We start from the raw sequence: 12,014 nt of genomic DNA on the forward strand, positions 1-12,014 counted from the left end.
TCCGACTGTCAAAACAAAATTCTGAGTGAGAGAACCGGACCTAATAAAAATTTTTACTGTAATAAGAATTTTATGCGTTAGAGCGAGTAAGTGGAAATGAAGCAAAATTTGACAGCTTTGATCACAGAGGCTGTGACTTTAGCAAAAGTTTGACATCTTTGATCACAGTAGGCTGTAAATAAAAGCGTTAATTTTGCAAAAACATTTGAAGGTAAGAGAACGTTTTAACAATTTGCATTGTTTATAATGGAATTTTTTTCTTTTAGATTGCCGAAACATTGCGATTTAATCATATAATTAAGGTATGTATTAGAATTATTCACATATTTGTATATTTTAATTGATAATTTTGCATTTACAAATTTGCGTTTTTCATTCTAAATTTATCTTCGACCCTGCTACCACGGAACATCAACGCCACCTCCAGTCAGGCTCCACACCAGCATATCCACCACCTTCAACGCCGCCACCAATAAACAGCGCTGCATACATTATTCGGTAAGTTTTCATGCGACGAATAAACGTTGCTTCTGCTGCAACTGCCTACATTAATCATGTTCCTGGTGCTTCCCGATTTGCACATTTCAAAAGAAAAGCTGTTTTTGCAATTAATAAACCTTATGGCGTACAGAAACAGCTTCCTCTAAAAACCTGCGAAGCGTGAAGTACCTGGAACAGGCTTATTTAGTGCGTTCCAGAACGTCTACGATTTGCAGGTTTTGCAGGATTTAGTCCAAAGTCGTTCCCGTACGCCACGTTCACATAAGGCTTATTAAAGGCAAAAACAGCTGTTCCGGAAAACCTGCAAATCCTGCAAATCGTGAAGTACGGGAACAGGCTAATTATGTGCAAATGTAAACAACAAAAGAAAGTGCAGTGTTTACATATGTAAAAAGTGTAGTAGGTCAGCCTTTGGAGGTTTTCCAAAACGAGTCAGTTCAACAAGTTGTAAATTGGAATTTCATGGTTGTGCGCTTAAAAACTGATATGTTTTGGAAAACAGTCTTTCTTACGATTATGCGATACCTTTTTATGTGCATATATTTTCAAATTTAGGACTGGTGAATGCGGTCATTCTGGAAGCCATAGTTTACAAAGTGTAGTGCACAGTTCAACAACAGTGATTGGGTTTGCTACTTCATAGCAGCAGTGGAAATGGAAACATTGCTCTGCTATTGCTACTTCTCTACTTGAATAGATAAGAAGCACGGCCAGAATCGGAAAACACACGAGGACCTTCCTTGTTTTACTTGGTTCTATGTTTCGTTGAGGCACAGATCAGGTAGGAGAACTAAAATATGAACGAAGTGATATTTGTAGTCAGAGTAATAGCACATACAACAATATTATGATAGCCTCAACGAAACATAGCACTAATTAAAACAAGAAAGGCCTTCTTGTGTTTCCCGATTCTGACACTGCTTCTCATCTATTCAAGTAGAGAAGTTGCAATAGCAGATCCACGTTTCCGTGCCACTGCTGCTATGAAGTAGTGAACTCAACCACTGGTAGTTGTCATAATTCGCAGTAGTAACAGTTTAACATGAAGGTAGAATTTTTATTTTTGGATTCCTGATACGAATAAGTTTATTTTAGTTCCGATTCTGCATAATCTTTTTTTTTCCTTCTCTTGAAGCAATGGATTTGTCACCACTGTTCCTGGGAGATACCGAAGCGCTCTCTCCACCACGCACGAGCAACACAGGTATTTCGAAAATATACATACATATACATTTACAATATGTTTAATAGTTTTTAATCAAACATTCCTGCGCTTTCAGATGTAGCCCTACATAGAAAGCGCTTTCATGTGGCACTGCCTTACGAGGAGCGCTTTGTCTCCCAGCCAACAGTAACCACCAACACGGGTGTAGCCACTACAACAACAACAAGCAACACAGGTCAACAATTTACCTTGTCTCACCTGCTGGAGAGGCAAAAAGAAATGTTTGATGGCGTCATGGCCGCCATTGGAAGGGTTGAGTCAAAGGTGGACGGAATAGCAAATGCTCTGGCCGAAAAGGTTATATCAATGTACATATTTATGAATGCTAAAATTATTGTTTAATAATTTAATTTTTTTTTCAGATGCCCGAACGCGCGGAAGTTCAAGCTCAAGGGCAGCTACTGCGAGAGTGCAAAGTGGTGACCTCGAAAGTTCACCAAAGTATTTCCCGAATCACTGGAGATGCTATTAGTAAAGAGCATACTTTGCTTCAAAGTATGCTTCCACTATCATCCCAGGAAAAGTTAAATACTTTGGAGAATCTTTTGGGAAACAAACCACACTCCGATGCGATGGTAATTTTTGCTAATTTTTTTTTTGTTTTTTATACACATATACAAATGTATGTATATATCATATTAGTTGTATATATGCATTTTATTTTACTCATATTAATTTTTATTCGTATATACATATGTATGCAATTTTTTTTTATTAAAATTTGGTTTATAGTATGTATAACAAAAATCGTAAAAACCAAAGTTCCAAACTTTGTACAAATAATAGGAAAATTCGATAAAATTTAATTTAATTTTCATGCACTTTTCCAGCTTTTTGATACGAATTTTAAAAATGTTTTGAGTGTGCAATTCTGTAGCCCACTGATTTTTAGTATAATAATATGCAAGTTTGAAATTTTCACAAATGCGATTTTTTTGTGAACGGATTGGCTTACTTTCTCCCATACAAAAATAAACTCAATCACACAAAAGAAAATCTAAAAAATGCCGCAAATTTGTAGAAACTTAAAACTTAAATCTTATTATAATAAAATTCAGTGGACTATAAAATTCCATACTCGAAATATTTTTACAAATCGTATCAAAAAGCGGGAAATGGGCATGAAAATTTATGGAAATGGTTTGTAGGATTTTTGTTGTACTATGAGCCACTTAACTCTATCTTTCAAGAACACGCAAAACAGCATATGTCAACAAAACATATTTTACCGTCATAGAGAACTATATTATAATTAAAAAACAATACATATTTAGCTTGTTCCCGTACTCTAGGATTTGCAGGTTTTACAGGAACAGCTGTTTCTGCCTTTGATAAACCTTATGTGAACGTGGCGTATGGGAACAACTTTGGACTAAATCCTGCAAATCGTAGACGATCTGGAACGCTCTTATTATATAATTACTTTTTCGCTGTTCACAAACTTTTGAAAAATTTGTTTTCAACAACTAAATATTTTCTTTTAAATAACAGTTTTTGCTGTGACTTACCGCTCTGTAAACATATGATATTTTGCTTGTCTGTGAAAGATTTTGACGATTTTTAGTTAAAGATGCAGTTTTACTATTTTAAATAAGATCTTTCGATTGGTGTTAATTTATATTTCGTTTATGTAGTCATATATTATATTTTATTATTTACATTTATATTTATAATTGCATTTATGTACATATCTAGTATTTATAAATTTTATAATCTTTTCCAGCTGAACATAATTTTAAAATTGAAGGGTGCTAAGGGTTGTGTGAAACACGTGTTGAGAAGCATTTTTGCCGACACTCTACTCATTTCATACAATTATGAGGGCAAAGCCAACAAAGCTCCACTTCTGGGGCTAAAAACAATAGAATTAGTTTTCGGTAAATATGTTTTAATTGTTTATTTGACTTATTTCAGGAAGTAATGCATTTATATTTTTCCAACAGATGCGTTTGTGAGTATGCCCAAAATTGACCTCATTGCGGAAATCAGAAAGCACGTGTTCCTAAGCCACAATAGGTACAAACAAATTGTAATAAAAAAAAAAATTAAACATAATAACAAATCTAACAATAATTAATTTAATTACCTTATTATTAATCTCTAAAAAAAAGTAACATAAAAATTTAATAACTTTCCAATCTAAATTTCAAAAACGTTATTTAAATACGGCTATTCGGGATTTTTTGTATATCGACTGCGGAGTGGAAGATCGACCTCGGCAGCCAGTTCGAAAATGCCCTATCTCAAAAAACTTTTCAAGAACGCCCTATTTCAGAATTTTATTAAAAAACGCTTCCGAGTTCGGTTCAAAAAGGCCCTATCTCACTTCAAAATGTATTGAAAATGTGCTGAGATAGGACGTTTTTGAAACGAATTCTAAAAAACGAATTGAAAAGTTTTTTGAGATAGGATGTTTTCGAGCTGGCTGCCGAGATAGGTCGATCTTCCACTTAGCAGTTGATATGCTCTTGAATTCTGTATTTGTGGTTTTTGGTAGGTAATGAAGTAAACTTTTATATTGTATTGCTGTAAGAAATTTCACTACTTTTTCTACCAAAAACCACAAATACACATGCAAGGGCATATACAAAACATCCCGACTACCTTTATTAATTTGTAAATAATTGTAAATAGTGTAAAAAGTAAATTTTAACAATAGTTTTTTTAATAATTTTATATTAAAATTTGCATACTGGAATTTTAACAACAAAAAACCTACCTACCTACCTATTTATAAAAGCTTAGTAATTAGTAAATGACATAGTTTTAAACATTTTAACAGCAGAAATAACAATAATTAATTGAATTACTCACTGATCTGATTATTTAAATTAATATTTTATTATTTAATAAATTTTAATACTACATTATTTTGTCATTATGAAAGCGGTCATATTTATGTTTTTAAATATGTTATTGAAATAAATAAATGAATAATGAAAAAATTACTTTTTGTACAATTTACTTAAAAAAATTGTGGTTATAAACACCATAGCACTAACTACTTCAGTAGGTATCGTTAACTACATGGTAACCATAATATTAGCTACTTCAGCAGCTATCTTTAGCTACATGTTAACCACAACATTAGCCACTTCAGCAACCATCGTTAGTTACATGTTCACCACAACATTAGCCACTTCAGCAACTATCATTAACTACATGGTAACCATAACATTAGCTACTTCAGCAGCTATCATTAACTAAGTGTTCACCACAACATTAACCAAGTTGGGAGGTAGCGCTTTTATATAAGTGGGGTGTCTATTTAGACGTTTCTTTTCAGTAACCTAGAGCGCGCAATCTGATAATGAAGATTACATTATACTTCATCCTGCTCAGCGGTATATGATTCAGTACTAAGCACACTCTAGTATTCTCGGGGGCTTCGATTTCAACTCTGATAACACGGATCACTGCAAGACTAGCCTAGCACCAGCTACCTCTTTTTCCATTAAAGGATGAGTGGATAGGGGGCAGTGGTTGGAAAGAGGCATCGGTGAACTTTTGCACGAATGGGTCGAGACTTGACCGAAGTGTCGGTAGACGTGGTGTTTTCCAGGGAGATCTCCATCAACCTTAAATTGAGGCTTCCAGATAATTGTAGTGTTTTTCAGACGGAGCTTGCTGCTATCAAGGAAGCAGGCGATTGGCTGTTGTTGTGTGCGATGCCGGTAAAGGAAGTGAACTCTAAACCTGTTGGGTAATGCCTTAATTCACTTTCTGTCGCGTCGTAATATTACTTTTACAGACTTCTGTAGGTGCCAGGTCATAGTGATATCGCTGCAAGAAAAGACCGAGTTGGAATTCTCTCGACTATTTCTCGGTTCTGGTGGGTTGACTGGCAGGCCATAGTCCTACCGGCTTCACGCAGTGAGACTAAATATCACACCAGACCCCTTTTGTCGCAGCTGCATGCAGGACGGCGAGATGGAATCATCTCAAAACTTTTGCTATATATCGGCTTAGGTACTTGGGTTCGTACTCTCAAGCTTGTACAGAGGAGCTCACCGGAATTGGCATCTGTCGCCTGCGAAACTTTGTTACCGTTTGCAGTGGTATCACAAAGGACCAACGCTCACGGTCTAAGTAACCACCTTAGCTATACCACCTAACTTAACCCCCTATTGCTATTAGAATCGGATTGATCACCTGCGAAGCTGCCCGCAGCATGATTGGTAATACTACGCCTATACCAAGGGATCGTTTTTCTTCCAGAAGGTCCTCAGAAAAAAACAGCAGGGTGTTTATAGCACCGAGTTTGTCGACCCTGCCCCCTATTAGGTGTATTTTCTAGATGGAGTCCAACGAGTCACCAGCAGACTCGGTTCATGAACAATTTAACCTTCTTATTCAAGTTAGATGAGATTACCCTTTGGCGTGGATTCAGCTCAGCCTGATTGACTTCGCGGTATCGTAGATGAATTCGCAAATTTCCCAGTTAAGCGTCCAGGGTGGCCTTTTCGTCATTATTTAAGGAAGCATTATACTGGCCGCAGACCTTACTTCTGTAGCATACGTTGAAGGATAGGGTTATCCTCCCGGCTTCTGAAGGTCCTTGTAGGTTCATTATATCACCAGCTGAAACTTCTGAACACTATTGGCCTAACCAATAGAGTTTGGGTCCTCTGGATTTCGGGACACGTTGGTATTGAAGGGGAAGATATACACAAATATGCCCAACAATAATAATAATAAAGGACCAACTAATGGTCTATGTAGACGTCAGTTAGGGAGGTAAGCATATACTCTGATGGCCAAGCGGTGGTCAGGGCCTTGAACGTAATGGTGATGTACTCGAAACTGGTGGTCTAGGATTAGACAATCTGTCCTCACAGCAACTTTGAAATACTCTCTTATAGGCCTAATTTGGTTTCTAGGACACAGCGACGTTGCGGAAAGCTGCATGGCCAACGAATTAGCAAGGAAATGTGGGGCGCACTTTTGTTGTTATTGTAGTGGCACCACTAAGGCCGGCCTAAATCAATTTGTAAATACATCTATCATTATCGTCAAGCTCAGCTAACGGTAGGACCAGAAAACGTGCTGTTTCAAGGGGGTTGAACCGGAAGGATAATGATGTTTGCGGGGTGAGCTTGAGTGGGCATGTGCAGAGGTGGTTGATGTCGTGGAGTGAATCTATTCATGCCGGGCATGCGTTAGGTATAACGGGTCGGGTAAAGATTGGTAGGAATTTAACCTACTACAATATACAGGGTGGTAACTGGGCCACTTTCGACCTCGTGTTGTTCATTATTGAACTGATGAGTCTCATGTCAGTTCAGCGAGCACGAGGTGAACACTAATACCATGTCCCCACCAAAAAGTTAACCATCTCGAATCGAACTTAACCACATCACTAACTATTGGTGTCCACACTGCGGTTTGAGGTTTATAAAACAGTACAAATATAAAGAACAGTGTTCGGACCTTCAAACCTCGATTCACTACTAAATCGCTGCAAAAATCGGACCAAAAACAAATTTTCCGTACTAGATTGAATTTTTTATTTTTGTTTCTGACATTAATTGTTTGACTAAAATATTTTCTATTTATACAAAATAAGAACGCGAGGCAATGCAAGGATAATATGTTACATATTTAGGTAATTTTTAGCATTTTCTATGAAGTAGAACGTATCTAACACTTAATTTTTTAAAAAGCAAACCTTTTCTACTTTATATAAATTTCATTCTACATATCTGTGTTCGTATGGAAAAGTAGCTTATGTCGAAAGGCTGGCTTTAGTATAAATCGGCATTCGCAGCATACGATTGCGAATGACTTTCGGGCGCTAAGCCGTTAAACAACTTTTAGCAAATAAACGTGCAAGAAAAATTTCCGATACTAGCAAGTCAATATTCTTTTTAAGTCTGATCAAAAAATTCCTTGTCGTTTAAAAAATAAAGGGAATGCCGCATTATACTAAAGCCGGCCTTTCGACATAAGCTACTTTTCCATTCGAACACAGATATATTTTTTAACAACTTAAGTAAAGTTCTGCATCCGCCAGTTTGTACAGCCATACGTCAAAAAATAACGAAGTTAATTTATTGACGCATTGCTATGAAAGAGTTACTTTTTAACAGTGAAATTTGGCTACTTTTCAATCTTTTCACTGAAACCAGTGGTGAACACTCAAAAAACGGCCCCAAGAGGGGCATAACATAAATGAAAAAAACGGAATAGATTTGAAGTCCAGCGGAGTAGAGGAGTAGATTTCAATTTTTTTTTAAAACCGGAGTAAATCTTAACTGATTTTAGTTGAGTCCAAACACTAGTAGGGAACGAATTCTTCATGATGCAATAATACAGGTGTTGTACGTTGTGACAGCGCCAACTTGTACGCCCTTAGCTCAATGTTGTATTTTGGAAGTACGTGAGAATCGGGGAATAAATGAAACCCATTTACGAAATAGTAGTAGACTTCCTACTTTTTTGTTACCTTATAGGATATATACTACAACAGAAAATGAAAGAATTTATATGCAATGTATTGAATAATTTAATCTGTTGCACTAATTTTGACTTACCCGATTAAACTAATTCTTCAACGATTTATTAAGTGAAACGATTTTTATGTTAAAGTTAGATTTGCGTTAGGAGGATTTTTTATATTTTTAAAACTACTTCAGCAAATCATAAAGCACAATACATACTAGCCGAACCTTAAGCTAAATACATATATATTTTTTAGAAGCTTTTATTTACTTTCACCTATGTAATCAAATCTTGAAATCCATTTTAACCAACTTCCCGATAAGATAGAGACTTGGAACTGCAAACTTAGCTCAGAAACCGATGACAATGCAATATGAAAGTTGAACTAATCTGCTAGGTGGCGCAGGTGTGGAGATATTTGAAAACTCGTATTTTTGGTCCGATTTGGTTCATATTAATAACGTGTATTACTTTCATGGAAAGAAATAACTCCACAAAAAATTGTGCCCTAAATTTAACTTTTTAGTATTTTAACAACTAATGAAGGCTTGTTTAAAAAAAAAATTAATTAATTAATTATTAATTAAGTGTTTGAGTTCTGGTTTCCCCTGAGTGGTACAGCAGTGGAAAGAAACAAAAAAATATATATATATAAGTTTAGTAAAATATCGTAGAATTTGTATCTTTTGAAAAGATCAATACATGGGAGGCCAGCGTGGTTATTGTCCGATGTAATTATAGTAATTTTGCTGCAGTAGTTACTTAAATATCGCAGTTTTCGTATTTTCCAAAAATACTTCTATATGGAAGGCAAGCACAGTTTTAACTCGATTTCACCCATTTTCATTACCCATCTAGCCTGGACAAAGAGTAACAAGTGTGCCAAATATTATTGCGAAATGTCATTTAGTTTCCGAGAAAACGAGTTTTGACCGTTGCTCCATACAACTGAACCACTGTGCAGCGCTCTGGTGGATGAAGGATTTTTAGTGCAATGTACTGAATGACTAAATCTTTTGCATTTGACTTACCCGACTAAATTAATGCTTTAATGATTTATTAAGCGACTTTATACGAAAGTACATCCGACTTTTGAAAAAGAGTTTTTTTATATCACTGCTGAGATCGCTAGTTTCGCTCATTTTTAACAAGTTTGAAAGAAAGCTTGAACTCGTTTTAAGCAACGTTCCGTTAAAGGAATAAAAAACTTGTTCAAGCTCCTTAATTTTGTTTAAAAATTCTCTTGAGGGTTTTAAAGTGCTCCTCTTGAGATCTGGTCAACCCAAGTAAAAGATGGCTCTTGGCTAACGTGCTCTGAGAGACAAAGCTTGCGGATTATGTAACCCGCAACATACTCTAGCGCGTCTTCGTGTAAAACCTCGATGTCCTGCATATCCGATTCAACTAAACGATCTTCGCCACTAGCGTCCTCGTGTTCGCCTAAAAAGCTGCTTTGATCGTCTAGCGCGTCGAAGTCCAGCCACTGCGTATCATCAGCTTCTACATTGCCGCGTGCTGAGAGGGCTTCCGTATTCCGTGCTATTTTAACACAATATAAGAAAGTCGCGAAATATGTAAATGTATAAATACATACATAAACTGGTTAAAAAAAAATATATATTTACCTAGAAGATATTTCCGCAGTCGGTATTTAAACTGCATGGGGGTGGGGTTATCATGTAGCCCACCTTTCGCACGCATTGCCCCGAAAAAATTTTCCACAACATCCTGGTTTAGCCGGTATGTTACGATGTATTCCATACCATACCTTTCCTGCACGTACTGATACAAACCCCTCAGTGATTCGTTTGTCATTAACACACCTTTTTGGAAAGGTAACAAACAATTTTTCCCAAAAGCCCGCGTGTGCTGCATGCAGTTGTCCATTTTGGAAACGATTTCCAGCTGCTCCGACAAACACATTCCAAACGGTTTGGTGGATGGAAATGACTGCATCGTTGTAAGTTTCGAATTTAGTAAATCGAACCAATCGTTGACGATTTCAAAGTAGTCCGCTGTTTCGCATGCCATGTATACGTCAAGTCCTAAACTAAAACAACGACGTAAAGCGCTAGCTGTACTATGCGAAAAAAGTTGCGCAGCAAGTTTGACTTTTTGTCGTTCAGCATGGTGGACTGTTAGGTGGCGGTTAGAAATTTTATGGCTTATGGAGACATCCGAGACCGATGTATGTGCTAGCAAGTCGGAAATGCTCCGGGACGACAACAGAACGTTTTGAAATACAAGCCCATTATCGTTGTAATGATTTCGCAATAGCTTAAGCAAATGTGGTACATCGGCAAAAACAAAAACCTTCCCGTCAGTTGTAGGATTCGAAAACCATGTTTGTTCTAAAAGGTATACAAAACTATAAATGTACTGAATGAAAGAGCTCGAAAAATTCACATACCGTTGGAAACATTAAGCTCTTTCCAAAGGGCTAAATTCCCTCCTCCCATATCCGAAACAACCCCCACAACAGGATAGCCTACCTCTTGGAGCTGTTCAATCAAGTTGAACATAATCGATTTCGTCATCCTGCAGTCGTATGCGAAAAAAACAGGTTGCTTCCAAGAGCGCTTAAGTCCTCGAGCAATGACCACTTGCACATAGTTGCTTGGCTTTCGAACGGTGTCTGTGAGCGAATCGTACTCATAAGCAGGCTCCACTTTCATTTCATCGAAAGCTAAAATACAAAGTTTGTCACCCACTGACATGCCACTTGCGCTGCGCATTACGCTCAATGAAAAGCTCAAGACACCGTCTTCAAACTTAAGCTTTTGGCACCATTTCGCCATAGACGACTGACATGGAAGAGGAAATCCATGCTTAAGTAAATGGGTGTAGGCTCTTGGTCCGGCTGAATGCAGCGGTATGGCTGACGACATGTCTTTCCAAGACCAATGGATTGTTTTTTTCGGATTTTCGATCTTTCGCATTTGACCTTCTGTGAAAATCGTTTGCAGATTCGTTCGAAGGCTTTTCAACTCAGCCACTTGAGCCTTTAGCGCCGCAATCTCTGCTTCCAATAATGCGATGCTGTGATCTGTGCCGAATCTAAACCAGATATGTATATATACTTTATATCAATTTTAATTTACTTTTATCATAGTTACTGAGTCTGTGTTGAGGCGTCAACAAATTTCGAAGAAAACTCCGAAACATTTGAATCATTGACCATTTCGACTACCATAGGGACAGCATCGAGGCTTAATTTAATTCTTTTTTGGTCTGAACCAGACACAAAATCCGCAGTGGAAAAGTGAAGGGCGCATATTTTCGCCCAAGGTTTAAACTCCACACCACACGACTCCGCCCATTTTTTTCTTTTTAATTCGTGCTTAGGTACATGGAACAGTTTTATGCCTTCTTTTGCCCATGTCTTATGACACAAGAAGCAACTTACTTTTGACATACTGTTATTGCTAGAAACATCATACATAAATTTAAGTCTAAAGATTTAAGGTTTGTTGAGTATATATATATATATATATATATATATATATATATTCGATTTTATTTATTTAAAGCTTTTAAAAAAAGTTGTCTCAGAGGCCTTTATCACGAAAATATTATTTGTGTTTTATTTAACTAGTTTTCTTAAATTAAAATTTTCTTTTTCGTTTAATTTATACTACTTTTCTTAAACTTGTTGTTGTGTTGTTATTGCTCCATGAAATGTGTGTGGTACTACGATCCCTGCAAACCATACTTCCAGACTAATCTGAATGGCTCGTGTCATGATGTTCGGGGATTTAAAAGTTTTAAATATGTACTTACATACGTATGAAGCTAAGGAAAAACAGCGAAAACTTCAATTAGTACGGCTTCAATCAGCTAAGGAGTA

At 36.7% G+C, this 12,014-nt stretch overlaps 1 protein-coding gene across 5 annotated transcripts; it reads left to right on the forward strand.

Moving 5' to 3' along the window:
* Window positions 1-120: 120 nt before the first annotated feature.
* On the forward strand, window positions 121-4,000 carry LOC118741087. Of its 5 annotated transcripts, XM_036472916.1 has the most exons (9): window positions 121-211; window positions 267-302; window positions 428-904; window positions 1,057-1,549; window positions 1,637-1,705; window positions 1,782-2,023; window positions 2,089-2,301; window positions 3,450-3,603; window positions 3,670-4,000. In XM_036472916.1, exons 5-9 carry the CDS (start codon window positions 1,639-1,641, stop codon window positions 3,801-3,803), a joined length of 810 nt encoding a protein of 269 aa, XP_036328809.1. In that variant the 5' UTR covers window positions 121-211; window positions 267-302; window positions 428-904; window positions 1,057-1,549; window positions 1,637-1,638; the 3' UTR covers window positions 3,804-4,000. The 5 variants fall into 5 exon arrangements, with proteins under 5 accessions (XP_036328809.1, XP_036328808.1, XP_036328813.1 ...); XM_036472915.1 differs by having other exon boundaries at window positions 1,057-1,705; XM_036472920.1 differs by having other exon boundaries at window positions 1,057-1,705; window positions 3,474-3,603.
* Window positions 4,001-12,014: the final 8,014 nt, after the last annotated feature.

This window comes from Rhagoletis pomonella, unplaced genomic scaffold (genome assembly GCF_013731165.1).
Source record: "Rhagoletis pomonella isolate Grant_MI unplaced genomic scaffold, Rhpom_1.0 Rhpom_scaffold_00006, whole genome shotgun sequence".
Taxonomy (NCBI): Eukaryota; Metazoa; Arthropoda; class Insecta; order Diptera; family Tephritidae; genus Rhagoletis; species Rhagoletis pomonella.

Excerpts from the sequence above, each read along its gene's own strand:
- LOC118741087 (XM_036472915.1), top strand. The coding sequence starts at position 1,639 with ATGGATTTGTCACCACTGTTCCTGGGAGATACCGAAGCGCTCTCTCCA. Across the intron at positions 1,706-1,781 it reads ACCACGCACGAGCAACACAG|ATGTAGCCCTACATAGAAAG; the intron begins GTATTTCGAAAA and ends CTGCGCTTTCAG. Across the intron at positions 3,604-3,669 it reads AACAATAGAATTAGTTTTCG|ATGCGTTTGTGAGTATGCCC; the intron begins GTAAATATGTTT and ends TTTTTCCAACAG.